The sequence below is a fragment of the Entelurus aequoreus genome, linkage group LG22 (genome assembly GCF_033978785.1).
Source record: "Entelurus aequoreus isolate RoL-2023_Sb linkage group LG22, RoL_Eaeq_v1.1, whole genome shotgun sequence".
Taxonomy (NCBI): Eukaryota; Metazoa; Chordata; class Actinopteri; order Syngnathiformes; family Syngnathidae; genus Entelurus; species Entelurus aequoreus.
Genome location: NC_084752.1, coordinates 38,763,485 through 38,785,357, shown reverse-complemented (window position 1 = coordinate 38,785,357; position 21,873 = coordinate 38,763,485). Strand labels below are relative to the sequence as shown.

The 21,873-nt window shown below is 38.1% G+C and overlaps 1 protein-coding gene across 2 annotated transcripts in view; it reads left to right on the top strand.

The window, feature by feature from the left end:
* LOC133639657 (inactive rhomboid protein 2-like) overlaps positions 1 to 21,873 on the top strand; it is a 77,754-nt gene that overhangs the window by 7,178 nt on the left and 48,703 nt on the right. The window contains exon 2 of one of the 2 annotated variants that reach the window (XM_062033154.1): positions 7,676 to 7,827. The exons of the other annotated variant lie outside the window; for it this stretch is intronic. Within the exon in view, the coding sequence (XP_061889138.1) occupies positions 7,676 to 7,827 (152 nt within the window). The remainder of the gene's footprint in view (positions 1 to 7,675; positions 7,828 to 21,873) is intronic. 2 annotated transcript variants of the gene reach the window in all.

Sequence of the window (21,873 nt, the reverse complement as noted above, 5' to 3'; positions counted from 1 at the left end):
AACATATCCACATATATATGGTGTATCGTGACATGGACTAAACATATCCACATATATATGGTGTATCGTGACATGGACTAAACATATCCACATATATATGGTGTATCGTGACATGGACTAAACATATCCACATATATATGGTGTATGGTGACATGGACTAAACATATCCACATATATATGGTGTATGGTGACATGGACTAAACATATCCACATATATATGGTGTATCGTGACATGGACTAAACATATCCACATATATATGGTGTATCGTGACATGGACTAAACATATCCACATATATATGGTGTATCGTGACATGGACTAAACATATCCACATATATATGGTGTATGGTGACATGGACTAAACATATCCACATATATATGGTGTATCGTGACATGGACTAAACATATCCACATATATATGGTGTATGGTGACATGGACTAAACATATCCACATATATATGGTGTATCGTGACATGGACTAAACATATCCACATATATATGGTGTATGGTGACATGGACTAAACATATCCACATATATATGGTGTATCGTGACATGGACTAAACATATCCACATATATATGGTGTATCGTGACATGGACTAAACATATCCACATATATATGGTGTATGGTGACATGGACTAAACATATCCACATATATATGGTGTATGGTGACATGGACTAAACATATCCACATATATATGGTGTATTGTGACATGGACTAAACATATCCACATATATATGGTGTATGGTGACATGGACTAAACATATCCACATATATATGGTGTATCGTGACATGGACTAAACATATCCACATATATATGGTGTATCGTGACATGGACTAAACATATCCACATATATATGGTGTATCGTGACATGGCCTAAACATATCCACATATATATGGTGTATGGTGACATGGACTAAACATATCCACATATATATGGTGTATTGTGACATGGACTAAACATATCCACATATATATGGTGTATGGTGACATGGACTAAACATATCCACATATATATGGTGTATCGTGACATGGACTAAACATATCCACATATATATGGTGTATCGTGACATGGACTAAACATATCCACATATATATGGTGTATCGTGACATGGACTAAACATATCCACATATATATGGTGTATGGTGACATGGACTAAACATATCCACATATATATGGTGTATGGTGACATGGACTAAACATATCCACATATATATGGTGTATTGTGACATGGACTAAACATATCCACATATATATGGTGTATGGTGACATGGACTAAACATATCCACATATATATGGTGTATCGTGACATGGACTAAACATATCCACATATATATGGTGTATCGTGACATGGACTAAACATATCCACATATATATGGTGTATCGTGACATGGACTAAACATATCCACATATATATGGTGTATCGTGACATGGCCTAAACATATCCACATATATATGGTGTATGGTGACATGGACTAAACATATCCACATATATATGGTGTATTGTGACATGGACTAAACATATCCACATATATATGGTGTATGGTGACATGGACTAAACATATCCACATATATATGGTGTATCGTGACATGGACTAAACATATCCACATATATATGGTGTATCGTGACATGGACTAAACATATCCACATATATATGGTGTATCGTGACATGGACTAAACATATCCACATATATATGGTGTATGGTGACATGGACTAAACATATCCACATATATATGGTGTATGGTGACATGGACTAAACATATCCACATATATATGGTGTATGGTGACATGGACTAAACATATCCACATATATATGGTGTATTGTGACATGGACTAAACATATCCACATATATATGGTGTATGGTGACATGGACTAAACATATCCACATATATATGGTGTATCGTGACATGGACTAAACATATCCACATATATATGGTGTATCGTGACATGGACTAAACATATCCACATATATATGGTGTATGGTGACATGGACTAAACATATCCACATATATATGATGTATGGTGACATGGACTAAACATATCCACATATATAGTGTATGGTGACATGGACTAAACATATCCACATATATATGGTGTATCGTGACATGGACTAAACATATCCACATATATATGGTGTATCGTGACATGGACTAAACATATCCACATATATATGGTGTATGGTGACATGGACTAAACATATCCACATATATATGGTGTATGGTGACATGGACTAAACATATCCACATATATATGGTGTATGGTGACATGGACTAAACATATCCACATATATATGGTGTATGGTGACATGGACTAAACATATCCACATATATATGGTGTATTGTGACATGGACTAAACATATCCACATATATATGGTGTATCGTGACATGGACTAAACATATCCACATATATATGGTGTATGGTGACATGGACTAAACATATCCACATATATATGGTGTATCGTGACATGGACTAAACATATCCACATATATATGGTGTATGGTGACATGGACTAAACATATCCACATATATATGGTGTATTGTGACATGGACTAAACATATCCACATATATATGGTGTATCGTGACATGGACTAAACATATCCACATATATATGGTGTATGGTGACATGGACTAAACATATCCACATATATATGGTGTATCGTGACATGGACTAAACATATCCACATATATATGGTGTATGGTGACATGGACTAAACATATCCACATATATATGGTGTATCGTGACATGGACTAAACATATCCACATATATATGGTGTATGGTGACATGGACTAAACATATCCACATATATATGGTGTATGGTGACATGGACTAAACATATCCACATATATATGGTGTATCGTGACATGGACTAAACATATCCACATATATATGGTGTATGGTGACATAGACTAAACATATCCACATATATATGGTGTATGGTGACATGGACTAAACATATCCACATATATATGGTGTATGGTGACATGGACTAAACATATCCACATATATATGGTGTATCGTGACATGGACTAAACATATCCACATATATATGGTGTATCGTGACATGGACTAAACATATCCACATATATATGGTGTATGGTGACATGGACTAAACATATCCACATATATATGGTGTATCGTGACATGGACTAAACATATCCACATATATATGGTGTATGGTGACATGGACTAAACATATCCACATATATATGGTGTATCGTGACATGGACTAAACATATCCACATATACAGTATATGGTGTATCGTGACATGGACTAAACATATCCACATATATATGGTGTATGGTGACATGGACTAAACATATCCACATATATATGGTGTATGGTGACATGGACTAAACATATCCACATATATATGGTGTATGGTGACATGGACTAAACATATCCACATATATATGGTGTATGGTGACATGGACTAAACATATCCACATATATATGGTGTATTGTGACATGGACTAAACATATCCACATATATATGGTGTATGGTGACATGGACTAAACATATCCACATATATATGGTGTATCGTGACATGGACTAAACATATCCACATATATATGGTGTATCGTGACATGGACTAAACATATCCACATATATATGGTGTATCGTGACATGGACTAAACATATCCACATATATATGGTGTATCGTGACATGGACTAAACATATCCACATATATATGGTGTATCGTGACATGGACTAAACATATCCACATATATATGGTGTATCGTGACATGGACTAAACATATCCACATATATAGTGTATGGTGACATGGACTAAACATATCCACATATATATGGTGTATCGTGACATGGACTAAACATATCCACATATATATGGTGTATCGTGACATGGACTAAACATATCCACATATATATGGTGTATCGTGACATGGACTAAACATATCCACATATATATGGTGTATGGTGACATGGACTAAACATATCCACATATATATGGTGTATGGTGACATGGACTAAACATATCCACATATATATGGTGTATGGTGACATGGACTAAACATATCCACATATATATGGTGTATTGTGACATGGACTAAACATATCCACATATATATGGTGTATGGTGACATGGACTAAACATATCCACATATATATGGTGTATCGTGACATGGACTAAACATATCCACATATATATGGTGTATCGTGACATGGACTAAACATATCCACATATATATGGTGTATCGTGACATGGACTAAACATATCCACATATATATGGTGTATCGTGACATGGACTAAACATATCCACATATATATGGTGTATGGTGACATGGACTAAACATATCCACATATATAGTGTATGGTGACATGGACTAAACATATCCACATATATATGGTGTATCGTGACATGGACTAAACATATCCACATATATATGGTGTATCGTGACATGGACTAAACATATCCACGTATATATGGTGTATGGTGACATGGACTAAACATATCCACATATATATGGTGTATGGTGACATGGACTAAACATATCCACATATATATGGTGTATGGTGACATGGACTAAACATATCCACATATATATGGTGTATGGTGACATGGACTAAACATATCCACATATATATGGTGTATTGTGACATGGACTAAACATATCCACATATATATGGTGTATCGTGACATGGACTAAACATATCCACATATATATGGTGTATGGTGACATGGACTAAACATATCCACATATATATGGTGTATCGTGACATGGACTAAACATATCCACATATATATGGTGTATGGTGACATGGACTAAACATATCCACATATATATGGTGTATCGTGACATGGACTAAACATATCCACATATATATGGTGTATCGTGACATGGACTAAACATATCCACATATATATGGTGTATCGTGACATGGACTAAACATATCCACATATATATGGTGTATCGTGACATGGACTAAACATATCCACATATATATGGTGTGTCGTGACATGGACTAAACATATCCACATATATATGGTGTGTCGTGACATGGACTAAACATATCCACATATATATGGTGTGTCGTGACATGGACTAAACATATCCACATATCGTGACATGGACTAAACATATCCACATATATATGGTGTATGGTGACATGGACTAAACATATCCACATATATATGGTGTGTCGTGACATGGACTAAACATATCCACATATATATGGTGTATCGTGACGTGGACTAAACATATCCACATATATATGGTGTATGGTGACATGGACTAAACATATCCACATATATATGGTGTGTCGTGACATGGACTAAACATATCCACATATATATGGTGTGTCGTGACATGGACTAAACATATCCACATATCGTGACATGGACTAAACATATCCACATATATATGGTGTATGGTGACATGGACTAAACATATCCACATATATATGGTGTATGGTGACATGGACTAAACATATCCACATATATATGGTGTATGGTGACATGGACTAAACATATCCACATATATATGGTGTATCGTGACATGGACTAAACATATCCACATATATATGGTGTATCGTGACATGGACTAAACATATCCACATATATATGGTGTATCGTGACATGGACTAAACATATCCACATATATATGGTGTATCGTGACATGGACTAAACATATCCACATATATATGGTGTATGGTGAAATGGCCTAAACATATCCACATATATATGGTGTATGGTGAAATGGCCTAAACATATCGAGATCTTAAAAAAAGGCCATATGGCCCAGCCCTAGTGTGGCATATCAAGATGCTGATTAAAAAGCGTTATTATTGCACAGGTTAGGCTGCCACAATAAAAGGCCACACTGAAATGTGCATATTTGCTTTATTGGAGGGTGTCAGAGAAGCAGTCAGTATGTGGTGTGAGCACCATTTGCCTCACACAGTGCAACACATCTCCTTGGCATAGAGTTAAACAGGTTGTTGGTGGTGGTGTGTGGAATGTTGCTCCACTCTTCAATGGCTGTGCCAAGTTGCTGGATATTGGCAGGAAGTGGAACACGCTGTCGTATACGTGGATCCACAGCATCCCAAACATGCTCAACGTGTCCTCTGAGTATGCTGGCCATGCAAGAACTGGGATGTTTTCAGCTTCCAGGAATTGTGTACAGATCCTTGCAACATGGGGCCGTGCATTGTCATGCTGCAACGTGAGGTGATGGTCTCAGGTGAATGGCACAACAATGGGCCTCAAGATCTCGTCACAGTATCTCTGTGCATTCGGACACCTCTCCAATGTGACAGACGCCATCGAAGGTGAGCACTTGCTCACTCGACAAACTGCAGTCAAGTCGAGACCCCGACGAGGACGACCAGCATGCAGATGAGCTTCCCTGAAACGGTTTCTCACAGTTTGTGCAGAAATTCTTTGGTCATGCAGACCAATTGTTGCAACAGCTGTCCGGGTAGCTGGTCTCAGATGATCATGGACGTGCACCTGCAGGATGTAGAAGTCCTAGGCGAGTGTGGTTACACTTGGACTGCGGTTGTGAGGCCGGTTGGATGTACTGCCAAATTCTCCGAAACGCCTTTGGAGACGGCTTATGGTGGAGAAATAAACATTCAGTTCACTGGCAACAGCTCTGGTGGACATTCCTGCAGTCAGCATGCCGACTGCAAGCTGCCTCAAAACTTGTGGCATTGTGCTGTGGGATAAAACTGCACATTTCAGAGTGGCCTTTTATTGTGGCAGCCCAAGGCACACCTGTTGTTTAATCAGCACCTTGATATGTCACACCTGTGAGGTGGGATGGATTATTTTGGCAAAGAAAAAATGATCACAGATTGGTGGACAATATTTGAGAGGAATATGTCTTTGTGTATATAGTTTTACATCTTTGAGTTCAACTCATGAAAAATGGGAGCAAAAACACAAGTGTTGCGTTTGTATTTTTGTTCAGTATAAAATGGCCTTAAATAAAATAGTGAACATACTGGACAACTTTTCTTTTGATATAAAGTAAACAAACGGATGACAAAGGCTCCTAATTTGGCTGCTGACGTATGCAGTAAAATATTGTGCATTTCTAATTTTGTCAAAAATATTGGGGAAAAATGGTGGAAATGGATGGATTATTAATCTACTTGTTCATTTACTGTTAGTATCTGCTTACTTTCTGTTTTTCAATTTCAATCCTTATTTTTTGTTTTGAAGCAAAAATATGTCTCCACACTGTTTTCGCTTGTAAGTGCTCTGTGTGTGTAAGTGCTCTCAGTTCATATTACCAGCAATGTACCGGTATTTGTCAAAGGCAGTATAGTACCTTTATTCATTCATTAGTACCAAGGTACTAGTATCACTCATGGTTTATTGTACAACCCTAGTTATGGGTGTGGCTTTGGTAAGGCAGGTAGCAGGTAGCTAGTGAGCTGTGGAAAAGGGCCTAACTTTAAATGCTCCAATTGCCGCAACAGAGTATACTTAGACATAAGATGCAGCCTACCTAATTTTCGGACACATTTGATCTTCTACATATATAGACAGCTCACCTCTATTGGCTGCAGGTGTACACAACAAAACATGAAACATTTACACAAACTCTTGTGTTCATTCACAATACTTGCTACATGGCAAACAGGAGTCATTTAGCTCAGTCTTTGTTCTTCTCCTTCCTGAAACCGCTGAAGTTGCCTTCTTTGGCGCGCCGCAATCTGGACTTTTGGGGCCTGTAAGTGGTGGCGGATTTCCTCTATGTGCGGCAGCTGTTTCTTTTCCTGGAGGTTTCCTTGATGGTCTTTGGCTTTGGGGCTGCATCTTGTGCGTGTACTTCATGACGAGGGTGAGTCCATAACACACTTTGGTAACTTTTGTTGATCTGATGTGACTAGGCTACATTGATTGGCATGTGAAGCTTGTGAACCCCAAAATATTCTATAAATTAGCCGCAACATTGTTTAAAGTGTGGGAAAAAAATGAGTGTCTTATAAACAGGAATTAGGGTGATGCCAGCTGCTAACAAAAAAACAACATAATTAACACCACAAGATGACATTAATTAATTTTAAAGTACCATGCACTTTTAAAATGTTGGTTGTGCTACTCAGCTGTTTGTGTGTGGTTCTGTTGCCGTTGTGTTGTGGAACATACTCAGGGTTTCCTCTAAATGTACTTGACCCAAAATAAACACCTTAAAAATTAGGATTTTTTTTTAACGTGAAAACAAATTAAAGTAACATACCGTATTGTAGCCTCCAAACGCTCTTTTTAATTTTTATTGCCAATCTTATGCTAACAATCGGCCCAATTCCAACACGTCCAATTGAAAAATAGAGCAAAACAGTAAATTTTTATATATAGAAAAATATGTTAACAACACAGATTTGTTTTTAAAGGTGTGTCTACATTTTTTTGTCCTTTTAAAAAAATGTATGCGTCATATCAGATTATGCTAATTATTTGATGTCCTCATTTTGGCCACACCCCACAACATTCGTAGCAACGCTTTCACCGCCACGGGAATATCTGATACTTGTAATTAAGTAATACCAAAAAAATGCAATTTTCTCATGCTCTCCAAATCATTATCAAAAGCATCTTCCAGGAGGAAGTCGCAAATGTTGCTCTGGAGAGGGAAGTCTGGGGGTCTTTGCTGGAGCTGCTGTCCCCGCGACCCGATTCCGGATAAGCGGTTGAAGATGGATGGATGGATGGATTTTGGTATGCCAGCCAGTAGGTTCCACAGCTACACTCAGCTATGTGTAGATGCAAGTGTAGTAACATCTAGATGGAATATATCATGGATCAAACAGCGCTGACTGGATGTACAGCACAAAGATAGTATTAAGGCACTCTCTATTATGGAAGGACCTTTTTGAGGAGAAGGAGATGAACTCTTAAGAAGAAGAAGAAGAAGTGATGACAGTCAGTTTGTCATTGACCTAAAAAGCTGAGAGCCGCTGGCGGAGAGTATGAGACAATGATCTAGTAACACGTGTGTGTTCCAGGAGGGTGAATAAGTCAGCGGTCCGTACAAGAGGAAGGATGTTGTGCAAGGCCTTGATTATCACATCAGACCAGCCACTTTGGAAATGATCACTTCCTTATTCATTGGGGTTATTTTGGAATACGTTGGAAATAATTAATTTCTCATGACCTTTGTCACATCCATGCCAATTCTTGCTTCAGCGATCAATAAACCTGACCTTTGAAATTGTTTGAGGTTTGAAAGTTCCACTATTATAGTATTATTTCACAATTTCACATAGAGATCCCACGATAGTGTGTTGAGTTTGTTGTCCAAAGTCTAGCCTTGATGCTGAATTTGAGTTGGTCCCACAGTTTAAAAGGGGTTCTAGTGAGCCCTACTGGCAAAGCATGCAGGGGCCATTTTCATATTTTTCCTTTTCAAAACCAATATAATATTTTTTGTAACCATTAGGGCTCCCCTCAATTTTGGTGAACGCTAAAATATCTATAGATCAACTTCAGATCCATCTGTTGACTTAAAGTTTGTTTTATGGCAAAAACAAAATATGCAATATCTTCCCCAAAACATATTCAAAGTGGAATATTTAATGGGAAGTAATTGGAGCCTTAATTTGGGAAATAATTAATAACATTGCTGATGGACTTAAACATTTTAGATGAAAGAGACATATCATGGAATGATATTTGGAAAAATGCCAATAAGCCCTTTAGAAGCATTAAAGATAAGCTGACTCAATTTAAGATATTGAATAGATTGTATTTGACATCTTCTCAGCTTTTTAAAATTGGGGTAGTATGTATGAAGTGAGGCAACTCTTGTTCATTTATTGTGGGAATGTCAGAGAATAAAAGAGTTATGGTTGAAAACAACAAAAGAAGCAATCACAGTCCTTAATATAAACATCCAAATGACACTGCAAACTTGTATTCTTGGGGATCTCCATCAATTTAGTAACGTGTCATCAAAGAGTAAAAATGCTTTTCTTTCAATATGCATAATAACAAAAAGGGTAATATTGAAAAAATGGATAGATGTTGCTAGTCCAACTCATACTGACTGCTACACACAAGCTATGGAGATGATATCAGTACAACAAACTGCATTTAGTTGAGATAATAATGAGTCATATATTGGAATATGGGATCCATTATTTAAATTTGTTTCAACTATTAAATGAACCAAAATATGACTTATTTTATCTTTGTGGAAAATGTTGGACGCGGTGTGTTGTCTGGCTACTCATTTCTAATTGTTTTATTATTTTTATTAATGTTTTTAATGATAATATCAGTGAGGGTTTTTTAATCACTGCTATTTTGAAATTGTTACTTATATTGATGCTGTTGTCGATAATGTTCATTTTTGTTTCACTACATTTGGATTTGTGTGTCCTCAATTGCTCTCAATTGCTCTTTTTATTGGTGTTCTTAATGTTGCTGGGACGGGTTTGGTTTTGGAATTGGATTGCATTGTTGTGGTATTGTTTTGTTGATTGATTAATAAATTCATAAAAAATAAAAATTAAAAATAACATTGCTGTTGATACATTAATGTTTTTTGCAAATAATGACAGTTAAAAAAAAGTCAGCCTAAACATCTCAGGGATCCAAAAGGCCCCACTCATAAACGTACAAGTCATATATCAATATATATTATTTTTATTTTCAACGCTTGAATCTTTTCAGATCAATCCGTCAATTGTAATTTTTTATTATTTTGTGAGCAATGTCAGTTTTAAAGTTAATCTGTCCTTGATGCTGAATTGTAGACAGTTTAAAAGTTGTTTATTGGGCACACGCAGTTTTGTGTCAAGAAGCTTTAGTGATTTGTGTTTGTCCACGCCTATCTCTGACCAAGGCTTTTGTGCACTTTATCTACTTTTTACAAATACACTGGAACTCCAACATAATAGAAGCCATTTCTACATACAACAAAGTAACAGGAAAGAGTGGGGGAGGACTCCAACATTAGCAACATTAGCATATGAGCTAACATTACAGTTACAATTTACCATTACCTTCATGCTCGGTTTGCTGTAAAAAAAAAAAAAAAATGATGAAATATACAGCACCTACTTGTTGTTGCTGACTGGCAGATAGTTGACAGCACCAGGCTTGATTTCAAGGTGTTTAGTGCTACAGAAAGGCAGATGGATTTTATTTGGATGATCCTCTAATCAATCAATCAATGTTTACTTATATAGCCCTAAATCACCAGTGTCTCAAAGGGCTGCTCAAGCCACAAAGACATCCTGGGCTCAGATCCCACATCAGGGCAAGGAAAAACTCAACCCAATGGGATGACAATGAGAAACCTTGGAGGGGATCGCAGATGTGGGAACCCCCCCCCCCAGTCCAGTCCATAGTGGATCTAACATAATAGTGAGAGTCCAGTCCATAGTGGATCTAACATAATAGTGAGAGTCCAGTCCATAGTGGATCTAACATAATAGTGTGAGAGTCCAGTCCATAGTGGATCTAACATAATAGTGTGAGAGTCCAGTCCATAGTGGATCTAACATAATAGTGTGAGAGTCCAGTCCATAGTGGATCTAACATAATAGTGAGAGTCCAGTCCATAGTGGATCTAACATAATAGTGTGAGAGTCCAGTCCATAGTGGATCTAACATAATAGTGAGAGTCCAGTCCATAGTGGATCTAACATAATAGTGTGAGAGTCCAGTCCATAGTGGATCTAACATAATAGTGAGAGTCCAGTCCATAGTGGATCTAACATAATAGTGAGAGTCCAGTCCATAGTGGATCTAACATAATAGTGTGAGAGTCCAGTCCATAGTGGGTCTAACAATAGTGTGAGAGTCCAGTCCATAGTGGATCTAACATAATAGTGTGAGAGTCCAGTCCATAGTGGATCTAACATAATAGTGAGAGTCCAGTCCATAGTGGATCTAACATAATAGTGAGAGTCCAGTCCATAGTGGATCTAACATAATAGTGAGAGTCCAGTCCATAGTGGATCTAACATAATAGTGTGAGAGTCCAGTCCATAGTGGATCTAACATAATAGTGAGAGTCCAGTCCATAGTGGATCTAACATAATAGTGTGAGAGTCTAGTCCATAGTGGATCTAACATAATAGTGAGAGTCCAGTCCATAGTGGATCTAACATAATAGTGTGAGAGTTCAGTCCATAGTGGATCTAACATAATAGTGAGAGTCCAGTCCATAGTGGATCTAACATAATAGTGAGAGTCCAGTCCATAGTGGGACTAGCAGGAGATCATCTTGAGTGGAGACAAGTCAGCAGCACAGAGACGTCCCCAACTGATGCACAGATGAGTGGTCCACTCTGGGTCCCGACTTTGGACAGCTAGCGCATCATCTGTGGTCACCGAATCTGTGCCCCTCCTCTCCACGAAGGAGGGGGGGCAGAGCAGAAAAGAGACGGCAGATCAACTGGTCTAAAAGGGGGGTCTATTTAAAGGCTAGAGTATACAAATGAGTTTTAAGATGGGACTTAAATGCTTCTAGTGAGGTAGCATCTCTAACTGTTACTGCTAGAACATTCCAGAGTACTGGAGCCCCAATAGAAAATGCTCTATAGCCCGCAGACTTGTTTTGTGCTCTGGGAATCACTAATAAGCCGGAGTTCTTTGAAGGCAGATTTGTGTCCGGGACATATGGTACAATACAATCAGCAAGATAGACCGTGTAGTATTTTATACCTAAGTAGTAAAACCTTAAAGTCACATCTTAAGTGCACAGGAAGCCAGTGCAGGCTGGTGTGTCATGGCAGGTGAACAACACACATCTTGGCAACAGTTTGGATGTATTTTGGTAAAAGCTCTGCTGTGGAGGCGCGTTGTTGTTTCTCCACCTTGAGTCAGAGTGTGAAACATGGCAAATATACACTGTAGATGTTGTTGTTTCTCCACCTTGAGTCAGAGTGTGAAACATGGCAAATATACACTGTAGATGTTGTTGTTTCTCCACCTTGAGTCAGAGTGTGAAACATGGCAAATATACACTGTAGATGTTGTTGTTTCTCCACCTTGAGTCAGAGTGTGAAACATGGCAAATATACACTGTAGATGTTGTTGTTTCTCCACCTTGAGTCAGAGTGTGAAACATGGCAAATATACACTGTAGATGTTGTTGTTTCTCCACCTTGAGTCAGAGTGTGAAACATGGCAAATATACACTGTAGATGTTGTTGTTTCTCCACCTTGAGTCAGAGTGTGAAACATGGCAAATATCCACTGTAGATGTTGTTGTTTCTCCACCTTGAGTCAGAGTGTGAAACATGGCAAATATACACTGTAGATGTTGTTGTTTCTCCACCTTGAGTCAGAGTGTGAAACATGGCAAATATACACTGTAGATGTTGTTGTTTCTCCACCTTGAGTCAGAGTGTGAAACATGGCAAATATACACTGTAGATGTTGTTGTTTCTCCACCTTGAGTCAGAGTGTGAAACATGGCAAATATACACTGTAGATGTTGTTGTTTCTCCACCTTGAGTCAGAGTGTGAAACATGGCAAATATACACTGTAGATGTTGTTGTTTCTCCACCTTGAGTCAGAGTGTGAAACATGGCAAATATACACTGTAGATGTTGTTGTTTCTCCACCTTGAGTCAGAGTGTGAAACATGGCAAATATACACTGTAGATGTTGTTGTTTCTCCACCTTGAGTCAGAGTGTGAAACATGGCAAATATACACTGTAGATGTTGTTGTTTCTCCACCTTGAGTCAGAGTGTGAAACATGGCAAATATACACTGTAGATGTTGTTGTTTCTCCACCTTGAGTCAGAGTGTGAAACATGGCAAATATACACTGTAGATGTTGTTGTTTCTCCACCTTGAGTCAGAGTGTGAAACATGGCAAATATACACTGTAGATGTTGTTGTTTCTCCACCTTGAGTCAGAGTGTGAAACATGGCAAATATACACTGTAGATGTTGTTGTTTCTCCACTTTGAGTCAGAGTGTGAAACATGGCAAATATACACTGTAGATGTTGTTGTTTCTCCACTTTGAGTCAGAGTGTGAAACATGGCAAATATACACTGTAGATGTTGTTGTTTCTCCACCTTGAGTCAGAGTGTGAAACATGACAAATATACACTGTAGATGTTGTTGTTTCTCCACCTTGAGTCAGCGTGTGAAACATGGCAAATATACACTGTAGATGTTGTTGTTTCTCCACCTTGAGTCAGAGTGTGAAACATGGCAAATATACACTGTAGATGTTGTTGTTTCTCCACCTTGAGTCAGAGTGTGAAACATGGCAAATATACACTGTAGATGTTGTTGTTTCTCCACTTTGAGTCAGAGTGTGAAACATGGCAAATATACACTGTAGATGTTGTTGTTTCTCCACCTTGAGTCAGAGTGTGAAACATGACAAATATACACTGTAGATGTTGTTGTTTCTCCACCTTGAGTCAGCGTGTGAAACATGGCAAATATACACTGTAGATGTTGTTGTTTCTCCACCTTGAGTCAGAGTGTGAAACATGGCAAATATACACTGTAGATGTTGTTGTTTCTCCACCTTGAGTCAGAGTGTGAAACATGACAAATATACACTGTAGATGTTGTTGTTTCTCCACCTTGAGTCAGAGTGTGAAACATGACAAATATACACTGTAGATGTTGTTGTTTCTCCACCTTGAGTCAGAGTGTGAAACATGGCAAATATACACTGTAGATGTTGTTGTTTCTCCACCTTGAGTCAGAGTGTGAAACATGGCAAATATACACTGTAGATGTTGTTGTTTCTCCACCTTGAGTCAGAGTGTGAAACATGGCAAATATACACTGTAGATGTTGTTGTTTCTCCACCTTGAGTCAGAGTGTGAAACATGGCAAATATACACTGTAGATGTTGTTGTTTCTCCACCTTGAGTCAGAGTGTGAAACATGGCAAATATACACTGTAGATGTTGTTGTTTCTCCACCTTGAGTCAGAGTGTGAAACATGGCAAATATACACTGTAGATGTTGTTGTTTCTCCACCTTGAGTCAGAGTGTGAAACATGACAAATATACACTGTAGATGTTGTTGTTTCTCCACCTTGAGTCAGAGTGTGAAACATGGCAAATATACACTGTAGATTTTGTTGTTTCTCCACCTTGAGTCAGAGTGTGAAACATGGCAAATATACACTGTAGATGTTGTTGTTTCTCCACCTTGAGTCAGAGTGTGAAACATGGCAAATATACACTGTAGATGTTGTTGTTTCTCCACCTTGAGTCAGAGTGTGAAACATGGCAAATATACACTGTAGATGTTGTTGTTTCTCCACCTTGAGTCAGAGAGTGAAACATGGCAAATATACACTGTAGATGTTGTTGTTTCTCCACCTTGAGTCAGAGTGTGAAACATGGCAAATATACACTGTAGATGTTGTTGTTTCTCCACCTTGAGTCAGAGTGTGAAACATGGCAAATATACACTGTAGATGTTGTTGTTTCTCCACCTTGAGTCAGAGTGTGAAACATGGCAAATATACACTGTAGATGTTGTTGTTTCTCCACCTTGAGTCAGAGTGTGAAACATGGCAAATATACACTGTAGATGTTGTTGTTTCTCCACTTTGAGTCAGAGTGTGAAACATGGCAAATATACACTGTAGATGTTGTTGTTTCTCCACCTTGAGTCAGAGTGTGAAACATGACAAATATACACTGTAGATGTTGTTGTTTCTCCACCTTGAGTCAGCGTGTGAAACATGGCAAATATACACTGTAGATGTTGTTGTTTCTCCACCTTGAGTCAGAGTGTGAAACATGGCAAATATACACTGTAGATGTTGTTGTTTCTCCACCTTGAGTCAGAGTGTGAAACATGGCAAATATACACTGTAGATGTTGTTGTTTCTCCACTTTGAGTCAGAGTGTGAAACATGGCAAATATACACTGTAGATGTTGTTGTTTCTCCACCTTGAGTCAGAGTGTGAAACATGACAAATATACACTGTAGATGTTGTTGTTTCTCCACCTTGAGTCAGCGTGTGAAACATGGCAAATATACACTGTAGATGTTGTTGTTTCTCCACCTTGAGTCAGAGTGTGAAACATGGCAAATATACACTGTAGATGTTGTTGTTTCTCCACCTTGAGTCAGCGTGTGAAACATGGCAAATATACACTGTAGATGTTGTTGTTTCTCCACCTTGAGTCAGAGTGTGAAACATGGCAAATATACACTGTAGATGTTGTTGTTTCTCCACCTTGAGTCAGAGTGTGAAACATGGCAAATATACACTGTAGATGTTGTTGTTTCTCCACTTTGAGTCAGAGTGTGAAACATGGCAAATATACACTGTAGATGTTGTTGTTTCTCCACCTTGAGTCAGAGTGTGAAACATGACAAATATACACTGTAGATGTTGTTGTTTCTCCACCTTGAGTCAGCGTGTGAAACATGGCAAATATACACTGTAGATGTTGTTGTTTCTCCACCTTGAGTCAGAGTGTGAAACATGGCAAATATACACTGTAGATGTTGTTGTTTCTCCACCTTGAGTCAGAGTGTGAAACATGACAAATATACACTGTAGATGTTGTTGTTTCTCCACCTTGAGTCAGAGTGTGAAACATGACAAATATACACTGTAGATGTTGTTGTTTCTCCACCTTGAGTCAGAGTGTGAAACATGGCAAATATACACTGTAGATGTTGTTGTTTCTCCACCTTGAGTCAGAGTGTGAAACATGGCAAATATACACTGTAGATGTTGTTGTTTCTCCACCTTCAGTCAGAGTGTGAAATATGACAAATATACACTGTAGATGTTGTTGTTTCTCCACCTTGAGTCAGAGTGTGAAACATGACAAAAATACACTGTAGATGTTGTTGTTTCCCCACCTTGAGTCAGAGTGTGAAACATGGCAAATATACACTGTAGATGTTGTTGTTTCTCCACCTTGAGTCAGAGTGTGAAACATGACAAATATACACTGTAGATGTTGTTGTTTCTCCACCTTGAGTCAGAGTGTGAAATATGACAAATATACACTGTAGATGTTGTTGTTTCTCCACCTTGAGTCAGAGTGTGAAACATGGCAAATATACACTGTAGATGTTGTTGTTTCCCCACCTTGAGTCAGAGTGTGAAACATGGCAAATATACACTGTAGATGTTGTTGTTTCCCCACCTTGAGTCAGAGTGTGAAACATGGCAAATATACACTGTAGATGTTGTTGTTTCTCCACCTTGAGTCAGAGTGTGAAACATGGCAAATATACACTGTAGATGTTGTTGTTTCCCCACCTTGAGTCAGAGTGTGAAACATGGCAAATATACACTGTAGATGTTGTTGTTTCTCCACCTTGAGTCAGAGTGTGAAACATGGCAAATATACACTGTAGATCAGGGGTGGGCAATTAATTTTCACCGGGGGCCGCATAAGCAACCCGAGCACTGCTGGAGGGCCACACGACAATATTTCAATTAAATTTTGCTCAATATTATTTTTGATATACCGTAAGATAAATAATAATGATGATAATAATAATAATAATTAATAATAATAATAATAATTTAATTTAACCTAACTTAACTTTATACAAAAGCAGATTGCTTTTGATGGTCACTTTATCCTGCATTATCCAACATTTTTCCCCATCAGATTTGGACAACCATCTGTTGTTAAAAATAGTTTTTAATCATATTTATTTGATATTGTTTTTTATATTGGTTTTATATGTAATTGTTTTTTCTTTTTATTCAGTCATTGGTGGAGCTAAGGATAATATTTGAATATTGTTTGTAATATTATTGTGCAGCACTTTGGAAACATTTTGTTGTTTAAATGTGCTATATAAATAAAGTGGATTGGATTGTCACACCTGCCAGCTTGTCCCAACACGCATTTACCTCTGTGAACAAGTCATTACCTGTGGTTGTCTCTTTAATTGACTGCATCAGAGCTCTCATCCAAAGTTAGCGAAAAACAGTCCATGTCTCCGGGCATTATCAGCGCAACAAAGTCCAATAAGCACTCCTTAATAAACTCTCCGTCAGAAAACGCCTTACTTTTTCTGGCGCTTTTGTGAGAAATGACGAAACTTGTCCTGACGGCTGCATCTCTGGGGGTGTGAAATATGGCACAAAGTCCTTGTTGGGTTTGCAGTTTTACCATCAACGCATCAGCCTCCCTTGCGCGCGCTTCATCAGACACATCCCGGTATTTTCCCTCGTGTTTCTTCGTGTAGTGGCGATTAAAATGATATTTAAACACAGCAACCTGTGTACCACACATTAAGCACACGGCTTTACCATTAATTTATGTAAAGAAATACTTGGCAGTCCATCTCTTGTTGGAAACACGCCAATCCTCATCAACTTTTCTTTTTTTAGCGTCTCACTTGTCTCTATGCACCTTCACTCACAGGTTCCCCCCGGACATAGGGCATAAATAACACATTTCAAAATAAAAGCAGCACAGTTGTATTGCGCGCACGACATAGATGTTTTTTAAACTTTATTTTGTAATTTGTAATTGCGCCGTTCAATTCACTCACAATCGCACACGCGCATACGTCCACACGGAAGTAATACAAATAACGCTTTTCAAAACAAAAGCAGCACCGTTGTATTGCACACTCGACATAGATACTTTTTTAAATTTATTTTGTAATTTATGATTGGCCTCACGCGGGCCGGACAGGGATACGCAAAGGGCCGGATGCGGCCCGCGGGCCGTACAATGCCCAGGTCTGCTGTAGATGTTGTTTCTCCACCTTGAGTCAGAGTGTGAAACATGGCAAATATACACTGTAGATGTTGTTGTTTCTCCACCTTCAGTCAGAGTGTGAAACATGACAAATATACACTGTAGATGTTGTTTCTCCACCTTGAGTCAGAGTGTGAAACATGGCAAATATACACTGTAGATGTTGTTGTTTCTCCACCTTGAGTCAGAGTGTGAAACATGGCAAATATACACTGTAGATGTTGTTGTTTCTCCACCTTGAGTCAGAGTGTGAAACATGGCAAATATACACTGTAGATGTTGTTGTTTCTCCACCTTGAGTCAGAGTGTGAAACATGGCAAATATACACTGTAGATGTTGTTGTTTCTCCACCTTGAGTCAGAGTGTGAAACATGGCAAATATACACTGTAGATGTTGTTGTTTCTCCACCTTGAGTCAGAGTGTGAAACATGGCAAATATACACTGTAGATGTTGTTGTTTCTCCACCTTGAGTCAGAGTGTGAAACATGGCAAATATACACTGTAGATGTTTGCACTGCATCCATGTGTGATCACTTCTCTTTCTCATATGCTATACTAAGAACTTTGTCTGATACAACACCTGCTCACTACTAGATTGTGTCAGTTGTGAAATGATACAGATGTTATCTAACATGGGCGATTTTTCCGTGCATGTCTGTGCTGAAATATGTGAGCAGTCTTAGTCCAAGTGGTGCTGCCAATAAAGCATCTTGCCCACATAAAGGCATTTAGAACATGCATGCATATGTGTATTTGCAACAGCTGTGAATGAATGAGCAAAGGCCAGTCAGGATTAACACTGCTCTCTCTCTCTTCTCTCTCTCTCTCTCTCTCTCTCTCTCTCTCTCTCTCTCTCTCTCTCTCTCTCTCTCTCTCTCTCTCTCTCTCTCTCTCTCTCTCTCTCTCTCTCTCTCTCTCTCTCTCTCTCACACAAGTCTAGGGTGTTTTTTGCAAGGCAGCATCAACCATGGTGACAGTGAGACTGCTTATAGAAGAGCTACGTCAGGGGTCACCAACGCGATGCCCTCGGGCACCAGGTAGCCCGTAAGGACCAGATGAGTAGCCCGCTGGCCTGTTCTTAAAAATAGCTCAAATAGCAGCACTTACCAGTGAGCTGCCTCTATTTTTAAAATTGTATTTATTTACTAGCAAACTGGTCTCGCTTTGCCCGACATTTTTAATTCTAAGAGAGACAAAACTCAAATAGAATTTAAAAATCCAAGAAAATATTTGAAAGACTTGGTCTTCAGTTGTTTAAATAAATTCATTAATTGTTTTACTTTGCTTCTTATAACTTTCAGAAAGACAATTTTAGAGAAAAAATACAACCTTAAAAATGATTTTAGGATTTTTAAATACATATACCTTTTTACCTTTTAAATTCCTTCCTCTTCCTTACTGACAATTTAAATCAATGTTCAAGTAAATTTATTTTTATTGTAAAGAATAATAAATACATTTTAATTGAATTCTTCATTTTAGCTTCTGTTTTTTCGACGAAGAATATTTGTGAAATATTTCTTTAAACTTATTATGATTCAAATTCAAAAAAAATATTCTGGCAAATCTAGAAAATCTGTAGAATCAAATTTAAATCTTATTTCAAAGTCTTTTGAATTTCTTTTCAAATTTTTGTTTTGGAAAATCTAGAAGAAATAATGATTTGTCTTTGTTAGAAATATAGCTTGGTCCAATTTGTTATATATTCTAACAAAGTGTAGATTGGATTTTAACCTATTTAAAATATGTCACCAAAATTCTAAAAGTAATCTTAATCAGGAAAAATTACTAATGATGTTCCATAAATTCTTTTTTTAAATTTTTTCCAAAAGATTCGAATGAGCTAGTTTTTCTCTTCTTTTTTTCGGTTGAATTTCGAATTTTAAAGAGTCAAAATTGAAGATAAACTATGTTTCAAAATTGAATTGTCATTTTTTTCGTGTTTTTTCCTCTTTTAAAACGTTCAATTAAGTGTAAATATCATTAATTATTAATAATAACATAGAGTTAAAGGTAAAATGAGCAAATTGGCTATTTCTGGCAATTTATTTAAGTGTGTATCAAACTGGTAGCCCTTCGCATTAATCAGTACCCAAGAAGTAGCTCTTGCTTTCAAAAAGGTTGCTGACCCCTGAGCTACAGTATACATTGTGCACCGTGAAGGTGTTTTGATGAACCGTTTCGGGCGGGTATTTGTTGGCACGGCAACCTTCCAAGAGAAAGGATTGGAAAGTGATGAGGCCGCTGAGATGCCTCTGGCTTTGACATGTGACTCGTTGGAATCTGTATAGAACAGAATAGAATGTCTTATTGTGATCAGACATTGCAGCACGACAAAATTGCAGGTGCAGTTAAATGACAAGACAAACAATACATAACGTGTTCAAAATAAATCCATAAATGCTAGTACAAAGAGCAGTGCAATAGTAACAAACTGTGTAAGCTATTGGGAGAGATTCAATATCCTAATGGCCCATGCATAAAAACTATTTTTTACTCTGCTTGTCCTGCTCTTTTGCGACCAAAATCTCTTCCCTGATAGCAGCAGGTTGAACAAGTGCTGACCAGGGGGAGAAATGTCTGCCAGGATTTTATTTGCAGCGAGAGCGAGCAAAGTCCTGTAGGGAGGGCAGAGGGTGGCCGATAATCTTCTCAGCGGTCCTGATCACCTTCTGCAGGGCCTTCCTGTCTTGACCTCAGTGAATAGGTTTCTGTAGTTCGCTCCTACATCTGCAATGGTCAAACCTTTCATTGATGCCATGAGGCCAAATACTATATGTACGTCACCGACTGATGCATAAGTAGTGGTCCAGACTTCATGTGAAAGTCCAGTCCATAGTGGAGTGAGTGGAGACAAGTCAGCACAGCAGAGACGTCACCAACTGGTGCACAGAGGAGTGGTCCACCCTGGGTCTTGACTTGGAACCGCTAGCGCTTCCTCCTGGTCACCTGATAACCTCTCCACGCAGGAGAGGGGGGCAGAGCAGAAAAGAGAGATGGCAGGTCAACTGGTCTAAAAAGGGGTGTATTTAAAGGCTACAGTATACAAATGAGTTTTAAGCATGAGAAGTGAGCTGGTCTGACAAGTAAAAGGTGTTCATATGTTGTTAATATTCAGTCTTTTATTGTTCATAGTTAATATTGTTAATCACACTTTCTTTATTTTCATGTACATTTTGGGTG